General features: G+C 38.7%; 1 protein-coding gene and 1 pseudogene across 8 annotated transcripts in view; both read left to right on the forward strand.

Moving 5' to 3' along the window:
* The window catches only part of TMEM116 (transmembrane protein 116), a 91,226-nt gene that overhangs the window by 37,458 nt on the left and 34,484 nt on the right, over window positions 1–19,284 (forward strand). For 7 of the 8 annotated variants that reach the window (XM_032876261.1, XM_032876262.1, XM_032876260.1 and 4 more), the window contains 4 exons: window positions 13,014–13,118; window positions 17,060–17,109; window positions 18,273–18,356; window positions 18,720–18,855. In XM_032876261.1, coding sequence (XP_032732152.1) covers window positions 13,014–13,118; window positions 17,060–17,109; window positions 18,273–18,356; window positions 18,720–18,855 — 375 coding nt within the window. The remainder of the gene's footprint in view (window positions 1–13,013; window positions 13,119–17,059; window positions 17,110–18,272; window positions 18,357–18,719; window positions 18,856–19,284) is intronic. The other variant, XM_032876263.1, reaches the window with a different exon arrangement.
* LOC116878614 lies at window positions 13,436–13,818 on the forward strand (annotated as a pseudogene).

Genomic DNA, 19,284 nt, shown 5'->3' on the forward strand with positions numbered 1-19,284 from the left:
GGAATCTTTTTTTCTGAGCAGCAGGTCTCAACAGTGGGTTAAAATTATTCAGTAAACCATGTTGTAAACAGATGTGCTGTCATTCAGGCAGGCTTTTTTTTTTTCCTTTTTTTTTTTCTCTCTCTCTCTTTTTTTTTTTTTTTTTTCATTTCTAGAGCACAGGCAGAGTAGACTTAGCATGATTCTTAAGGGTCCTAGATTTTTTTCTGAAAGTAAATGAGCATTTGGCTTCAACTTAAAGTCAACAGTTGCATTAGCCCCTAACAAGAAAGTTAGCCAGTCCTTTTATTTTATTTTACTTTTGTTAATATTTTTTTTATTTATTTGACAGAGAGAGAGATCATAAGTAGGCAGAGAGGCAGACAGAGAGAGGGGTGAAACAGGCTCCCCACCGAGCAGAGAGCCCAATGCAGGGCTCAGTACCAGGACCCTGAGATCATGACCTGAGCCAAAGTCAGAGGCTTAACTGAGTGAGCCTCCCAGGCGCCCCCCCTTTTTTAATTGAAGATTTTATTTATTTATTTGAGAGAGCGTGAGTGAGAGAGCATGAGTTGGGACGCGGTGGGTGGGAAGGTATGTGAAGGGAGAGGAGCAGAGGAAGAGGTAGGAGCAAGTTGCCCAGTGAGCAGAGAGCCTGACATGGGCCTCAGTCCCAGGACCCTGGGATCATGACCCGAGCAAGAGGCAGATGCTTAACCAACTAAGCCACCCAGATGCCCCTGAAAGTTAGCCTGTCTTTTGAAGCTTTAAAGCCAAGCATTGACTTGACTCTCCTCTCTAACTAGGAAAGTGCTAGACAGCATCTTCTTTCAATAAAAGGCTGCTTCATCTGTATTGAAAATCTGTTGTTTCATGTAGCCACCATTAATTATCATAGCTAGATCTTATCAGTAACTTGCTGCAGCTTCTACATCAATACTTACTGCTTTACCTTGTACTTTTATGTTATGGAGATGGCTTCTTTTCTTAAATCTCATGAACCAACTTCTGCTAGCTTCAAAGTGTCCTTCTATAGCATCCTCACTTCTCTCAGTCTTCATAGAATTGAAGAGTTAGGGCCTTGCTCTAGATTAGGTTTTGGCTTAAGGCATTATTGTGGTTAGTTTAATCTTCTATTTAGATCACTGAAGCCCTATCAGCAGTAAGGTTGTTTCACTTACCATTTTTGTGTTCACTGGAATAGCTTTTCTAATTCCCTTTAAGAACTTTTTCTTTGCACTCACAACTTTGCTGATAGAAGAGGCCAAGCTTTTGGCCCGTCTTGGCTTTTGACATGCCTTCCTCACTAAGCTTAACCATTTCTAGCTTTTAGTTTAAAGTGAAAAACTGGTGCCTGGGTTTCTCAGTCATTAAGCGTCTCCCTTCTGCTCAGGTCACCATCCCAGGGTCCTGGGATCAAGCCCTACATCAGGCTTCCTGCTCATCAGGGAGCCTGCTTTTCCCTCTCCCACTCCCCTGCTTGTGTTGTCTCTCTCTCTCTCTCTCTCTCTCTCTCTGTCAAATAAATAAATAAATAAAATCTTTAAGAATAAAAAATAAAGTGAGAAACAGGGGTGCCTCGGTGGCTCAATTTGTTCAGCATCTGCCTTCCGCAGAGGTCATGGTCCCAGGGTTCTGGCGCTGAACTCAGTGGGGAGCCTGCTTCTTCCTCTCCTCCCCACTTGCGCTCTCTCTCACTGTCTCTCTCTAAAATAAGTAAAATCTTTAAAAAAAAAATAATCTGAGGGGAGCCTGGGTGGCTCAGTGGGTTAAAGCCTCTGCCTTCGGCTCAGGTCATGATCTCAGGGTCCTGGGATTGAGCCCTGCATTGGGCTCTCTGCTCAGCAGGGAGCCTGCTTCCCCCTCTGTCTCTGCCTGCCTCTCTGTCTACTTGTAATCTCTCTCTCTCTGTCAAATAAATAAATAAAATCTTTAAAAAATAATAATCTGAGAAACATGCTACTCTTCCTTTTGGTTAAATAATTATAGAAGCCATTGCAGATTATTAAGATGCTTAATTTCAATATTGTTATGTCTCAGAGAATAGGGAGGACTGAGGAAAAGGAGAGATGGAGGAATGGCCAGTTGCTACAGGTGTCAGGACACACACAGTATTTATCGATTAAGTTCATTGTCTTGTATGGGTATGGTTTTGGGGGTCCCAAACCATTACAATAGTAACATTAAAGATAAAGATCACCATAACAAATATAGTATAATGAAAAAGTTTGAAATAGTTTGAGAATTACCGGAATGTAACAGAGACATGAAGTACACAAATGCTGTTGGGAAAATGGTGCCAGTAGACTTGGTTGATTTAGGGTTTCCACAAACCTATTTGTAAAAAAATGCAGTATCTGTAAAGAGCAGTAAAGTAAGGCACAATAGAACAAGGTATTTCTACTATTCTTCTGGAATAGTATTCCAGAAGAATAATATTCATCTGGAACATAGGTTGGAACATTTCTGTTTTTCTTTTTTTAGCAGGCAACTTTTCTTTTTTTCTTTTTTTAAGATTTCATGTATTTGACACAGAGAGAGACAATGAGAGAGGGAATACAAGCACGGGGAGTGGGAGAGGGAGAAGAAGGCTTCCCGCTGAGCAGAGAGCCTGATGTGCGGCTCCATCCCAGGAGGCTAGGATCGACCTGAGCCCAAGGCAGACGCTTAACGACTGAGCCACCCAGGCGCCCCCAACATTTTTTATAGTAAAAATGACCCCTGATAAATGAAATATACCCAAACTAGGAAGGTTGTAAATAAAGCATTAATACCTGTTTGGAAATGATACCTTTAGTTTCTCTGGATACAATGAATCTTAAAATTAGGCATGTTCCTTACAGAGATCTTGGAAGCTAAATTCATGGACTGTAGCATTTCATGGACTGAAGCTAAATTCATGGACTGCCTATCTGGGACATAAGCCAAGGTGGCTGTTATATCTTGATAATGACAGTGTGATTGTGTTCCCTCCTACTTAAGCTGTCATTTTTGAGAGGTCAGTGACTATATAGAGGTCAGTGGCTTATAATAACCATGTATGTTTGATTGTTTGGTTGAGCTGGGTGGGCTTTGCAAGAGATTAATTTGACCCACAGAATATGTAAATGGGAAGTTTCCAGAAGAAATAAAAAGTCCAATAAATGAAAAGATGCTCAATCCTTCTAATAATTAAAGTATGAATTAAAATAATAATAAGATGGCATGGCACCTGGGTGGCTCAGATGTCAAGTGTCTGCCTTCTGCTCAGGTCATGATCCCAGGGTCCTGGGATTGAGCCCCACATTGGGCTCCCTGCTTGGCAAGAAGCCTGCTTCTTCCTCTCCCACTCCCCCTGCTTGTGTTCCCTCTTTCACTGTGTCTCTATCAAATAAATAAAATCTTAAAAAAAATAAGATTGCAAGATTTTAGAAGACATAATACAAACTGATGAGAATATGAAGAAAACAGGAATATTTGCTGGTAATATCAATTGGTAAAAATATTTTATACGCAATTTTGTGATATCTCTCAAAAAAATAATTTTCATATGGTGGTTTTACTTCCAGAAATTTATTCTTTGGAAATATTTGCATGACTGGGCAAAAATGTTACTCATACATCATTTTTTGTAATAATAGGAGGTTAGAACTCAAATAACTATCAGTTAAAGAATGATTAAATAAATAATGGTACATGCAAATAGTGGAGAAGTATCCATGCTTTAAAAGTAATGATCCTGGGGGTGCCTGGGTGGCTCAGTGAGTTAAAGCCTCTGCCTTTGGCTCAGGTCATGATCCCAGCATCCTGGGATCGAGTCCCACATCGCGCTCTCTGCTCCACAGGGAACCTGCTTCCTCCTCTCTCTCTGCCTACTTGTGATCTCTGTCAAATAAATAAATAAAATCTTTAAAAAAATAGTATGCTAGAAACTATAAAATATTGTTGACAAATAAAGTCTAAGTAAATGGAAAGGAATTCTATGTTGATGGATCAAAACCAGTATTTTTTTTCTTTTTTTATCAAGGTAAGTTCTAAGTCCAATGTGGGGCTTGAACTCACACCCCCTAGATCAAGGGTTGCATGTTCTACTCTCTGAGCCAGCCATGCATGCCTCACAAGACAATTTTTTTGAAGATTTATTTGAGAGAGAGAGAGAGCACAAGCTGAGTAGGGGTAGAGGGAGAGGGAGACAAGTAGACTCCCAACTGAACAGGGAGCCTGACCTGGGGCTCGATCCCAGGATCCTGTGATTATGACCTGAGCCAGAATCAAGAGTTAGTTTACCTAACCAACCCAGCCAGCTAGGTGCCCATATAAGACAATATTTTTTTTGTTTTGTTTTGTTTTCTAAGTGTTTTTTTTTTATAAACATATAATGTATTTTTAGCCCCAGGGGTACAGGTCTGTGAATTGCCAGGTTTACACACTTCACAGACCTCACCATAGCACATACACTCCCCAATGTCCATAACCCCTCACCCTCTCCTGACCCCCCTCCCCCCAGCAACCCTCAGTTTGTTTTGTGAGATTAAGAGTCTCTGATGGTTTGTCTCCCTCCCAATCCCATCGTGTTTCATTTTTTCTTTTCCTACCCCCCAAACCCCTCACATTGCATCTCCACTTCCTCATATCAGGGAGATCATATGATAGTTGTATAAGACAATATTTTTAAGATGACAACAAGATGATCCCCAAGTGACCTACAGTTTTATCACAATTCCTATGAAAGTTCCAACTGCCTTTTTTTTTTGCAGAAATTGATGAGTTGATCCAAAATTTATGTGGAAATACAAAGGACCCAGAGTGGCCAAAACGATCTAGAAAAAGAACAGAGTCAGACTACTCACACTTCCTGATTTTGAAACTTACTACAAAGTTTCATTAATCAAGACAGTGTGGTACTGGTATAAAGATTGACGTATATGTCAATGGAATAGAGTTGAGAGTCCAGAAATAAACCCTAACATTTTGAACAATCAACTTTTGACAAAGTGGCTAAAATAGTTCAGCAGGGAAAGTATAGCCTTTTCAATAAATTGTGTTTGGTCAACTGGATATCTACATGCAAAAGGCTGAATTTACATTATACAATACACAAATATTAACTCAAAGTGGATTAGAGGCTTAAAATTTCAGAGCTGAAACAATGAAACTCTTAGAAAAACATGGGAATTTAAAAATCATGAGTATATAATGGTGTCAGCAATCAGCATAAAAAATATTGAGCAAGCTATATAGGGATAAAACTAATCCAACAACTATTTAGTTATTGGGATGTCATGACCAATTGTAATGTATAGAATCCTATTGCATTCATTTGTTTAATTTTATTTAAATTAAATTAACATATAGTGTATTACTGTTTCAGAGGTAGAATTTAGTGATTCATCAGTTGCATATAACACCCAGTGCTCATTCCATTAAGTGCCTTCCTTAGTGCCCTCACCCAGTTACCCCAACTCTCTACTCACCTCCCCTCCAGTAACCCTTAATTTGTTTCTTCTAGTTAAGAGTCTATTATGGTTTGTCACTCTCTCTGATTTCATCTTATTCCCTCCATTCCCCTATGGTCTTCTGTTTTGTTTCTTAATTTCCACATATGAGTGAAGTCATATGATAATTGTTTTTCTTTGATTGACTTATTTCGCTTATCATAATTCCCTCCATTTCCGTCCACATCATTGCAAATGGTAAGATTTAATTCTTTTTGATGGATTAGTAATATTCCATTGTATATGTATACACGTATATATCTTTAGCCTTTCATCTGTTGATGGACATCTGGGCTCTTCCATAGTTTGGGTATTGTGAGCATTGCTGCTATGAGCACTGGGGGTCATGTGCCTCTTCAGATGACTACATATCCATTGGATAAATACCCGGTAGTGCAATTGCTCGGTCATAGGGTAGCTCTGTGTTTAACTTTTTGAGGAACCTCCATACTGTTTTCCAGAGTGGCTGTACCAGTTTGTATTCCCACCAACAGTATTAGAGGGTTCCCTTTCCTCCACATCTTTGCAAACATCTCTTGTTTCCCAAGTTGTTAATTTTAGCCATTCTGACTGGTGTGAGGTGGTATCTCATTGTGGTTTTGATTTGTATTTTCCTGATGCTGAGTGACATTGAACATTTTTTTCATTTGTCTGTTAGCCATTTCTGTGTCTTCTTTGGAGAAATATCTATTCATGTTTTCTGCCCATTTTTTTAAGGTGGTTTTTTTTTTAAGATTTTATTTATTTATTTGACAGACAGAGATCACAAGTATGCAGAGAGGCAGGCAGAGAGAGAGAGAGGAGGAAGCAGGCTCCCTGCTAAGCAGAGAGCCCAATGTGAGGCTTGATCCCAGGACTCCGAGATCATGACCTGAGCTGAAGGCAGAGGCTTTAACCCACTGAGACACCCAGACGCCTCTTTTTGCCCATTTCTTGACAGGATTTTTTTGTTTTGTTGGATGTTAAGTTTGAAAGTTCTTTATATACTTTGGTTACTAGCCCTTTATGTGATAAGACATTTGCAAATATCTTCTCCCATTCTGTAGGTTGCCTTTTAGTTTTGTTGACTGTTTCCTTTGCTGTAAAACTTTTTATTTTGATGAAGTCCCAGTAGTTCATTTTGCTTTTGTTCCTCTTGCCTTTGGAGATGTGTCTAGCAAGAAGTTGCTGTGGCTGAGGACAAAGAGGTTGCTGCCTGTGTTCTCCTCTAGGATTTTGATGGATTCCTGTCTCATATTTAGGTCTTTCTTCCATTTTGAGTCTGTTTTTGTGTGTTTTTTTTTAAAGATTTTATTTATTTGACAGAGAGAGAGATCACAAGTAGGCAGAGAGGCAGGCAGAGAGAGGGGGGAAGCAGGCTCCCTGTTGAGCAGAGAGCCCAATGTGGGGCTCGGTCCCAGGACCCCAAGATCAGGACCTGAGCTGAAGGCAGAGGCTTAACCCACTGAGCCACCCAGGCTCCCCTATTTTTGTGTATGGTTTAAGAAAGTGGTCTGGTTTCATTCTTCTGCATGTGGCTGTCTTTTTCACCATCATTTGTTGAAGAGACTGTCTTTTTTCCATTGGCTATTCTTTACTGCTTTGTCAAAGATTAGTTGACCATACAGTTGAGGGTCCATTTCTGGATTCTCTATTCTGTTCCATTGATCTGTGTGTCTGTTTTTGTGCCTGTACCATATTGTCTTGATGATTACAGCTTTGTAATATAGTTTGAAGTCTGGAATTGCGATGCCTCCAGCTCTGGTTTTCTTTTTCAAGATTCTTCTGGCTATTAATGGTCTTTTCTGGTTCCATAAAAATTTTAGGATTATTTGTTCCAGCTCTGTGAAAAATGTTGATGGCATTTTGATAGGAATTGCATTGAATGTGTAGATTGTTTTGGACAGCATAGATTTTTTAACAATATTTGTTTTTCCAATCCATGAGCATGGAATGTTTTTCCATTTCTTTGTCTTCTTTAGTTTCTTTCATAAGTGTTCTATATTTTCAGAGTATAGATCCTTTACCTCTTTGGTTAGGTTTATTTCTAGGTATCTTATGGTTTTTGCTGCAATTGTAAATGGTATCTATTCTTTGATTTCTCTTTCTTCTGTTTCATTGTTAGTGTATAAAAATGCAACTGACTTTTCTGTGCATAGATTTTATATTCTGTGACTTTGCTGAATTCCTGTATCAGTTCCAGCAGTTTTTGGGTAGAGTCTTTTAGGTTTTCTTTATAGAGTATCATGTCATCTATGAAGAGTAAAAGTTTGACTTCTTCTTTGCCTATTTGGATGGATTTTGTTTCTTTTTGTTGTCTGATTGTTGAGGCCAAGACTTCCAGTACTGTGTTGAACAACAGTGGTGAGAGTGGACATCCCTGTCGTGTTCCCAACCTTAAGAGAAAAGCTCTCAGTTTTTCCTTTTCAAGGATGATATTTGCTGTGGGTTTTTCATATAGTTTTGATGATGATGATGATATTGGGGTATGTTTTTTCTAGCTCTATATAGCAGAGAGTTTTTAATCAAAAAAGGATGCTGTATTTTGGTTAAATGCTTTTTCTGCATCTACTGAAAGGATAATATGGTTCTTGTTCCTTTCTTTTATTGATATGGTGTATCACATTGAAACAAGGGCTTTGACTGACACACTGGACAAGATGGATTTAATAGATACATTCAGAGCATTTCATCCTAGAGAACAGAATAGACATTCTTCTTGGGTGCACATGGAATATTCTCCAGAATAGGTCACATGCTGGGTCACAGATCATGTCTCAACATACAGAAAGATTGAGATTATACCATGATACTCTCAGACCACAATGCTTTAAAACTTGAATTCATTCACAAAAACTTTGAAAGGATCACAATTACATGGAGGTTAATAAGCATCCTGCTAAAGAATGAATGGGCCAACTAGGAAATTAAAGAAGAGTTAAAAAAAATACATGGAAATAAATGAAAATGAAAACACAACAGTTTAGAACCTTTGGGATGTACCAAAGACGGTCCTAAGAGGGAAGTCTACAGCAGTACAGACCTTTCTCAAGAAATAAGAAAAGTCTCAAATACATAACCTAATCTTGCACCTAAAGGAGCTAGAAAAAGAACAGCAAATAAAGGCTGCATCCAGCAGGAGAAGAGCAATAATGAAAATTAGAGCAGAAATCAATGGTATAGAAATTGGAAATGGAAATATGGGAATGGAAAAACCAGTAGAACATATCACAAGGAAACTAGGAGCCGGTTCTTCGAAAAAAATTAATAAGATCGATAAACCCCTCGTAAGACTTAGCAAAAAGAAAAGAGAAAGGACCCAAATAAACAAAATGATGAGGAGAAACCACAACAAAATGATGGTTGAGAAATCACAACCAGCACTGAAGAAATACAAACAACTACAAAAGAATATTATGAGCAATTATATGGCAACACATTAGGCAATCTGGAAGAAATGGATGTATTCCTAGAAACATATAAACTACCAAATCTGAAACAGGAAGAAATAGAACAGAAATAGAACCTGAACAGACTCATAACCAGCAAAGAAATTGAAGCAGTAATCCAAAAATCTCCCAACAAACAAGAGTCCACTTTGGATGGACCCAGTGGAATTCTACCAAACATTTTTTTATAAAGATTTTATTTATTTATTTAAGAGAGAGTGAGTGAGCAAGAGAGAGCACGAGCAGGGGGGAGAGCAGAAGGAGAGGAAGAAGTAGACTCCCCTGCTGAGCAGGGAGCCCAATGACATGGGACTCGATTCCAGGACTCTGGCATCATGACCTGAGCCAAAGGTGGACACTTAACTGACTGAGCCACCCAGGAGCTCCCCTACCAACCATTTAAAGAAGAATTAATACCTATTCCTCTGAAACTGTTTCAAAAAAATAAATGAAAGGTAAACTTCCAAACTTGTTCTATGAGGCCAGCATTATCCTGACCCCAAAACCCAAAGACCCCACCAAAAAGGAGAATTACAGACCAGTTTTCATGATGAATGTGGATGCAAGAATTCTTTCCAAGATACTAGCCAATAGGATCCAAGAGTACATTAAAAGGATTATTCACCAGGACCAAGTGGTGGGCTCTAGGGGTGGTTCAGCATTTACTTTTAATAACAGCTTTATTGATAAATAATTCACACATTTATTTATTTATTTTTTAAAATATTTTATTTTATTATTTATTTATTTGACACAGAGAGAGAGAGATCACAAGTTGGCAGAGAGGCAGGCAGGGAGAGAGGGGGAAGCAGGCTCCCCACTGAGCGGAGAGCCTGACACAGGGCTTGATCGCAGGACCCTGAGATCATGACCTGAGCTGAAGGCAAAGGCTTAACCGATGAGCTCCCCAGGCCCCCCTAATTCACACATTTAAAGTGTACAAGCCAATGGCAACCATCATCACAATCAATTTTAGAATATTAAAAATATTTTATTATGTTCAATTAGCCAGCATATAGCACAACATTCGTTTTGATGTATAGAATATTTTCATTACCTCAAACCCCAAACTTCCTATTCATCCTATCCAGTCTCCTCCTCCCAACCCTCAGTAACCACTACTGTACTTGTTATCTTTATAATTTTGCCTATTCTGGACATTTCATTTAAATGGAATCATGCATTTCATATAAATGGAATAATACAATATATGGTCCTTTGTGATGGCTTCTTTCACTTAGAACAGTGTTTTCAAGGTTCATCATGTTGTGGCATGTATCAGGATTTCATTCCTTTTTATTGGGGGATAATATTCTTTAAATGGATATAGCTCTTTATTTATTCCTTCAACAAGTGATGGGCATTTGAGTTGTTTCCACTTTTTGGCTGTTATAAATAATGCTGACCTGAATGTTTGTGTGCAAGTTTTTGGGTGGACATGTTTTCATTTCTCTGGGGTACATACCTAAGAGTGCATCTTCTGGGTCATATGGTATAACTCTGTTTTGAACCTTTTGAGGTACTGCCAGTTTTCCAAAGCAATTACACTGTCTTATATTCTGATCAGTAGTGTATGAGAGTTCTAATGACTGTATCCTTGCCAATACTTGTTATTATTGTCCTTTTAATTATATCCATCCTAGTAGGTTTGAAGTCATAGCTTATTACGGATTCATTAATTGACTTTGAATGTCAATCTGTCCTTCATTCTTCAGATTAATTATACTGTTAGTTATGTATTTCTTTTTATTTATTGATGTATTCAGTTGGTAGTGTTTTGTATCTATTCATGAAGTATATATTGCTCTGTAGTTTTCTTTCTTTGTTTTTGATAGTATCTCTATAGAGGTTTTATAATCAGCTTAATTCTTTGTTCATAAAAACAATCTGCATAGCGGCACCTGGGTGGCTCCGTTGGTTAAGTGTCTGTCTTTGGCTCAGGTCATGATCCCAGGGTCCTAGGATTGAACCCTATGTTGTTGGGTACCCTCCTCAGCAGGGAAGTTTGTTTCTTCCTCTCCATCTGCCCCTCCCTCTGCTGTGTGCTCTCTCTTGTTCACTCTCTCTCTCAAATAAATCAATAAAATTAAAAACAAAAACAAAATAAGCTGTGTAGTATAGCCTCCTTTTTTTCCCTGAAAGCACTATGCAGTACTTTCATGATTTCTTTTTTTAAAAAAAGATTTTATTTATTTATTTGACAGAGAGAGACAAAGAAAGAGGGAACACAAGCAGGGGGGAATGGGAGAGGGAGAAGCAGGCTTTCTGCTGCGTGGGGATCCCACTGTGGGTTTGGGGCTTGATCCCAGGACTTCAGGATCATGACCTGAGCTGAAGGCATTCGCTTAAGGACTGAGCCACCCAGGCGACCCCTAATTTTACTGTGGTTCTTTTCTCTCCTCTCTTCTCTTTCTTTTCTTTTATATTATTTGTTTGAGAGGGAGAGGTAGAAAGAGCATGAGTGGGCTGAGGAGCAGAGGGAGAGGTAGAAGCAGACTCTCCGCTGAGCAGGGAGCTGGACACTGGGCTCAGTCCCAGGATCTTGGGATCATGACCAGAGCCAAAGGCAGATGCTTAACTAAGGCACCCAGGTGCCCCAACTCTAGTTCTTTCTTGATCTTAGTTTAAATGGTTACCAATTTTACTGATTGAGTTTCTGTTAGATGCCAGACATTGCAGATTTTACAATGTATATATACATTGTGAAATCTGCTATATATGTGTGTGTGTGTGTATACACATACATATATATATATATATATATATATATATATGTATTTTTTTTTTTTGTCTTGGATGTAGTGAACTCAGAATCTATATGATGCTTTCCAGACTTGCTTATTTTTCTAAGACATACTTTTAAACTTTGATTCAGGCAGTCTTCCATGTACAGCTAATTTTGTCCCATTAGTGAGGCAATACTCTTCTTATGATTCTACCTTATTATGCTGTAATACCTTCATTTCCTGCCTATGTATTAGGACATCTTTCCACTCTGGGTGATGGAAACACAAACCATTGCTTTGGAGATTGTTTCACCTATTCCTCTGTGGTTGTTCTGTCCTGGTCTTCATGGTTTTCTGTCTCACATGCATAGATCGGTACTTAATCAAGGACTTGGGGTACCGCTGCAAATCTCCAGAGCATTACCCCTGTGTAGCTACCTCTTCGTTGATAATCTACTTCATATATTATAGCTGCTTTGGCCTCTCCAAACTCTGAACTCTGCCTCCTCACTCACCAAGACAGCCCGTCTGGTGGTTTTTCCTTCACGGCACTCACTTTTTCCTGCCAGTGAGTTGGGTCATTTGCTTGTTCTTCTTCTTTCAGGGATTACTGTTCTGGACTGATGGTTACCCTAATATTTGAAAACAGGATGTTCCATATATTTTCCCCAATTTTTAGTTTTTAAGGCTGAAGGGCAAATTCTGTTTCTATTATTTCATCAAAGATGGAAGCAGAAATGTTTTTCTCTGGGATTTTGTCCTGCTTATTCCTTGCTATCTTGTCAGTTCTTTGATCCTTTTAAGGATCTAAAAAATATTTCATCTACTATGTTTAGTTTTTTTTTTTAAAGATTTTATTTATTTATCACAAGTAGGCAGAGATGCAGGCACAGAGAGAGAGAGAGGTGAAAGCAGGCTCCCCGCTGAGCAGAGAGCCCGATGCGGGGCTCGATCCCACGACCCTGGGATCATGACCTGAGCCGAAGGCAGAGGCTTTAACCCACTGAGCCACCCAGGCGCCCCCTATGTTTAGTTTTTTAAAATGGGAAACTGGTTCAAATAATTCAAATTATTAGAAATGGAAATCTTTACAGTCTTTCCAATTAAAAAATAAAATAGAAAAATACTCTAGGATATCTTCATAAATGTAGAACAGCTGGGTGAGAAAAGGTGGCTAATGCTGTGATTTCTCTAAATAGTCAAAAGGATAAAATAAGGAATCCAAGACATAAAATAGGTAGGCCTGGGTAGAATTCCCAGACATGGCCCAGTTTTGCACATTATGGATATTAGATGGTACATTACTAATAGACCATTAGGTAGGATTCTTATGGTAGAAAATAATGTAATAAATTGAGAGAAGTCAGACTGTAACAGTTATGAGGTTTTTTTTTATTCTCACCTAGATATTCTACATTTCCTCATTTCTTTACACCGTCAATTACATCTGGTATCTGTACAAAGAGTTGAGGATGAGACACAACCAGAATGGACAAAGCACATTTCCACTGGTAAGTTTTATTCAGAGTTGATAGTTAAGAACAGTATGCTACCTGGAGTGCCTGGGTGGCTCAGTGGGTTGAGCCTCTGCCTTCAGCTCCAGTCGTGATCTCAGGTTCCTGGGATAGAGGGGCTCTATGCTCTGTGCAGAGCCTACTTCCTCCCCCTCTCTCTGCCTGCTGCTCTGCCTACTTGTGATCTCTCTCTCTCTCTGCCAAATAAATAAATAAATAAATAAAATCTTTAAAAAAAAAAAAAAGGTATGCTACCCATAATTCCGTGGGCTCACCCCTCCCGCCTTCTTTCCTCTGTGTTTAGTGCCACCATAATGATGTGCATGAATGTCCTGGCACATGCTCTCAAGAGCATTAAAAATGCGGAAAAGAGAGACAAAATCCAGGTTCTTATTAGGCTGTGCTCCAAAGTCATCATCTGGTTTCTCACTGTGATGATGAAGCATGATTACATGGGCGAATTTGAAATCATTGATGATCACAGAGTGGGGAAAATTTTTGTGAACCTCAGGGGCAGGTTAAACAAGTGTGGAATGATTGGTCCCGATTTAATGTACAACTGAAAGATGTAGAAAAATGGCAGAATAATCTGCTTCCGCCCCACCAGTTTGGCTTCATTGTACTGACAACCTCAGCTGATATCATGGACAATGAATAAGCAAGATGAAAACACACAGGAGGGAAAATCCTGGAATTCTTTTTCTTTTTTTTTTTTTAGAATATTTTATTTATTTATTTGACAGAGAGAGAGATCACAAGTAGGCAGAGAGGCAGGCAGAGAGAGAGAAGGGAAGCAGACACCCTGCTGAGCAGAGAGCCTGATGCGGGGCTCGATCCCAGGACCCTGAGATCATGACCAGAGTCAAAGGCAGAGGCTTAACCCACTGAGCCACCCAGGTGCCCCTGGAATTCTTTTTCTAGGGGTTTAATACATATGTACAAATAAAATGCCTCAATGGAAAAAGAAACAGTATGCTGAAACAAATCCATATATCCCTGATAAACAGTGCAAGCACTCAGGACTGAGTAGGTGAATTCATGGAGCTTAATAAAAGAGAAGTCATGTTCTCACAGTTTCCATTCTGTTGAAAAGATTTCCTCTTCTCTCTTGCCATCAAAAAAATAAAAAGGTTTTGATTATAGGAAACATTATTTGCAGTACTGTCATTACTGCCTGGTTCCATCCTTCTTAGCTCCATGCCAATCCATCACTGTTGCTAGTGTAAAGAATGAGATCTTGGGTAGAGTCAGGGAAGGTGCTCAGTTTGCTCACATGGGATTTGGGCTCCAGGTGTTGGAAAGGGAGAATGTCTGTTTTGCTCTGCTATATTTCTTCAGTATGTGTGGATAACAGAGATGCTGGTTTGTAGAAGGGCAGAGGGGCTCATGTGTGGTAATCAGAAAACAAGGTGGATCCAGGGAATAGTTGTCTTCCCTTCTTTGGTTCAAAGAGAGTTTGGGGCACTGTATAGTATGACATTTATAAAAGAGGAGAACACCAAGTGCATATGGATTTTTTGTGTGTGCATACATATTTTACTTATCACATAATTCATTTATTTTAAGTTACAATCCAGTGGTTTCTAAAGAAGATTTACTATCTTGTAAAATAATATCATAAATCAGTTCCAAAATATTTTCTTCACCCTAATCGAATTCTTCATGCCCATTTATTTTTAATTTCCTACCCACCCCCTGTACTAGGGAACTGCTAATCTAATTTCTGATTCTGTAGATTTTCCTTTTCTGGACATTTCATATAGATGGAATTATCCAATATATATTCTCTTGTGTCTGATTGATTTCATTTATAAGCTTTTGAAGTTTATCCATTATAGCATATGTAAGTCATTCATTCTTTTTTAGTGCTAAATAGTATTCCATTGTATAGTATAATCAGTTTCTTATTCCTGATTCTTTCGGAAGTGATCTTGGTAGAAAACATTTATGGGGCGGCTTGGTGGCTCGGTCGGTTAAGTGTCTGCCTTCGGCTCAGGTCTTGATCCTGGGGTCCTGGGATTGAGCCCCACCTCAGGCTCCCTGCTCTCTCTTCCCCTTCTTCCTGCTCATGCTCTCTCACTCTCTCTCAAATAAATAAATAAAGTCGTTTTTAAAAAAAACATTTTTATGATGTTAGCAATTTTCATTTCTTTGGCTGTCATTATATATTTTAATCTTATTGTATAAATCTTGCTAAATATTCCAGTTTTCTTATTTCTATAGTATTCATTCTATTGTGGTTTTTTTTTTTAAGATTTTATTTATTTATTTGACACAGAGAGAGATCAGAAGTAGGCAGAGAGGCAGGCAGAAAGAGAGGAGGAAGCAGGCTCCCTGCTGAGCAGAGAGCCCGATGCGGGGCTCGATCCCGGGACCCTGAGATCATGACCTGAGCCGAAGGCAGCGGCTTAACCCACTGAGCCACCCAGGCGCCCCTCATTCTATTGTGGTTTTTAAAAAGAGTTTATCTTTAAGTGATCTGTGTGGCCAACATGGGGCTTGAACCTACAACCCCGAGGTCAAGAGTTGCATGCTCCACCAACTGAGCCAACCAGACACCCCTGTTTTGGTTTTTTTTAAGGGGATTTTTTGTTTAAGAGCATCATGGAGCAAATTAATCTGGAGAACTTACCCACATACCTTTCTCTAGAGCCTACAGATCAGTTCTAGACTTAATGAAAGTGGTATACTATCATATGCATGATGAAACTCAATAAAAATTTGTTGAATGAATAAATGGTACTATTATCAGTAAGTTTTTTTTTTTTAATCAGAGATTCATTGACAGTAAGGTAAGAACAAAAATTAAAAACAGTTTAGCCTGATGGGTAGAGGATAGAATAGAATAAAAAGGGAAGAAGGGACACAGGTAGGAGAGGTCACCCAAGATTGATTTTACTTTTCTCATTTTACTTAAAGTCAACAGTGACTGTTTTACTTGAAATCATTTACTCTTTCTGATCCATAGTTTTTAGAGCAAATCAATTACCCATCTCTGATTATTGATTAACTGCTCACTTAATGCTTATTGATTTTTAACAATGCCATTCTAAAGATTTATTTATTTATTTATTTGACAGAGATCACAGATAGGCAGAGAGGCAGGCAGAGAGGGAAGGGGGAAGCAGACTCCCTGCTGAGCAGAGAGCCTGATGCGGGGCTCGATCCCAGGACCCTGAGATCATGACCTGAGCCTTAGGCAGAGGCCTTAACCCACGAGCCACCCAGGCGCCCCTAACAATGCCATTCTAGAGTATAATAGGATCTCTTACCTCAGAACAGAAAAAAGCTGTTTTCTAGTCTATTCTCACTTTAAGGTGTTCTATTCAAATTCTTTTATCATAAACTTCCAGTGGGTAGATAACATTCTTCTATAAATTATTTTTCAGTGTCTAACACAACTGGGGGTGTTTGGAATCTTCTTTCTTCTAGAGTCTAATAGATGTTATATCCAAAGGGCTTATTTGACCTCCCTCCTTTATGCTAATCCTGGCCTATTAAGCTTTCTGCTGGTCATTTTATACGTAGACTTCTGCTCCACCCTTAAGGTCTGAAAAGTCCACACCTCCCTGGATCTAAAAGAGAATAGGATTGAACTGTTATTAGAAGATGGAGGAGTACTATATGATTTCATATTTACCTTTCTTTTTTAAAGAATTTGTTGTGGTATCCAAGTCTTATATTAAGCTGCTTCCCACAGGCTTTCCTTGTGGCTGTTGTTGCTGTTGTACTTTTTAGATTATAGTAATAGAGATAAAATTCTCTGGTCTCCAGTGCTAAGGAACTATTTATTTAATTGAGTTTTGTAGCAAATATTGCTTCACAGAAGCAGGCTCTTGGGAATTTTTGTTCGTACAAGTGATAAGTAATGACCTGATATTTATTTTATTATGATTGACAGTATTCTAAGACTTTACTCATATTTATTTTTTTCACAGGTTATAGATTATACTTGTCACATTGGTCAAATAGCCATCATTTTGTCAAGGTAAGGTTTTTGCTTTCCTTTCTAGCAAGGTGTAAACTCATTCTGTGGTCTAGGTGAGAACAAATAGGACAGTGCCCTTCATTTCCATAGAGTCTATCACTCCTAGGTCCTCACAGAGTCTTACTGAGTTGGAAGCAACAAACATATGATCATTGGAACCATATTCCCAGGTAGAATAGGCAAGCAATTTTAGATTCGGATTTTAACCTTAATTCTGCCATTAACTCTGTGTGATCTTCAACAAATATTTCGCTTTAAGTCTTTGGACTTCTAATTCTGTTTTATATCATAAAGAGTTTTATAACAGATAGCTTTCAAGATCTCATCCACCTTTATAACACTGGGTGAGAGTCTTGGAACTATTTACCCTCAGAAGAGTCTGGATCTCACCTAATGTAGTAGTCATGTCAGAGTTGACATTAAAGTTTATAACTTTTACTTCTGGATCTTTCCCTCTTATAGGGAGCTGGCTGTATTTAGCTGGATTAATAATTGGTTATTTAAGTGTATGCTTTGAAAAAGCTCCTAGAAATGGGGTGATGAAAATTAAGTTATTCCTGGTGGCCATGGAAAGTTAGCACACAACTCCCTGTTAGGTTTTTTCCTTTCACTTTGATCCACACCCAAAGACTCTCTGACACTATTGTAGGGCTCATTAATTTAGGTATGAAATACATTCTCCACTCCACTTACCCATCAATTGGACAAAAAGTATACATAAGGTTTTTTGGTGTTTTTTTTTTTTTGACAGAGAGATCACAAGTAGGCAGAGAGGTAGGCAAGAGAGAGGGGGAAGCATGTTCCCTGATGAACAGAGAGCCCGATGTGGGGCTCAATCCCAGGACCCTGAGATCATGACCTGACCCAAATGCAGAGGCTTTAACCCACTGAGCTACCCAGGCACCCCTATACATAAGGTTTTTGAGGCATTTTTCTTGAAGAAATTATCTATATATAATTTCATATATATATGAATATATATTATATTATATATTTATATGTTATATATAATGTATTATATATATAATGTATTATATATAATATATATGTATTTGTGGAGAGTGGAGGGGTGATGGAGTTGGGAGAAGAACAGAGTATTTTGTGATGGGGAAAGGCCATAAAAATGCTGGACTATTAGGGTGATTTTTTTTTTCCCCTCCCAGCCTGATACCTCTTCTGTTAATGATACCCGTATTCTGTCTGGGCAATGTTAGTGAATGTTTCCACAACTTCAGCCAGAGCCACAGGTAAGCAAGGACCAAATCTATCATTTCTGTGGTAGACTGTACCTTTTCTTTTCTATATATAGAGATGGAAAAGACTTTCTACATACATTCTGGCCAGGTTGCTTGTATTTGGAACAAGGTTGTATGGAACCTTGGTAGAGTCTATAGAACAAGGTATAATCAAGGCAAAAAATGCATAAGTAGGAATATAATGTGAAGTGACTGGAAGATAATGTATCTATAAAGAAGGGATAAGGTATTATGGGGCAGGGATAGCAGAATGGTAAGTAAAATTGCATACTTAATAAATTTTGTTTTACCAAATGTGTATCTCTCTAGTGTCATATCTGTAATAGTGGTCCTGTCCATTGATTCTCTTCCTAGGTGTATTCTGATGTTCTCACCACCATCAGCCATGGCTGAACTGCCTTCTGCCAACACATCCGTCTGTAGCACACTTTATTTTTATAGGATCACCATTTTCCTGACCAGCTATCTCCTCAGCCTCCTCACCATTGTGGTATGGTGCCATCTGCTCTTATGGAAAAAGAGGGGATTGGGAGGGATGGGACATTATTCCCAGGGACTGGGAAAAATGGGATGGAGAGGCATTTCCTAAAGTCTTAGAACTAAGAAAGTAGCTAAGAGATAATTGACAGTTTAATTACTACCTCAGTATTTGGACTTCCCAAGATTAAATGATTGAGGGGGAAAGAGTCTCTAGTCATTATGTGAGAGTTATGCTCACTCTAGGACTAATTAATATATGTTCCTGTGGATCCTCATGGAAGACCAGACCAGAAAATTAGTATATGTCAAGTATACTGTATAGTATATGTCAAGTGTAATGCTCTAGGACATTGTAAATGTGCTGTGATTTAATTTGATTATTTTCCAAATAATGAGGGAATTTTTGCTAGTGCAGCTGGCACTTGTGAACAAAATAAAA

Source organism: Lontra canadensis, unplaced genomic scaffold (assembly GCF_010015895.1).
Source record: "Lontra canadensis isolate GAN:19392208 unplaced genomic scaffold, GSC_riverotter_1.0 scaffold58, whole genome shotgun sequence".
Taxonomy (NCBI): Eukaryota; Metazoa; Chordata; class Mammalia; order Carnivora; family Mustelidae; genus Lontra; species Lontra canadensis.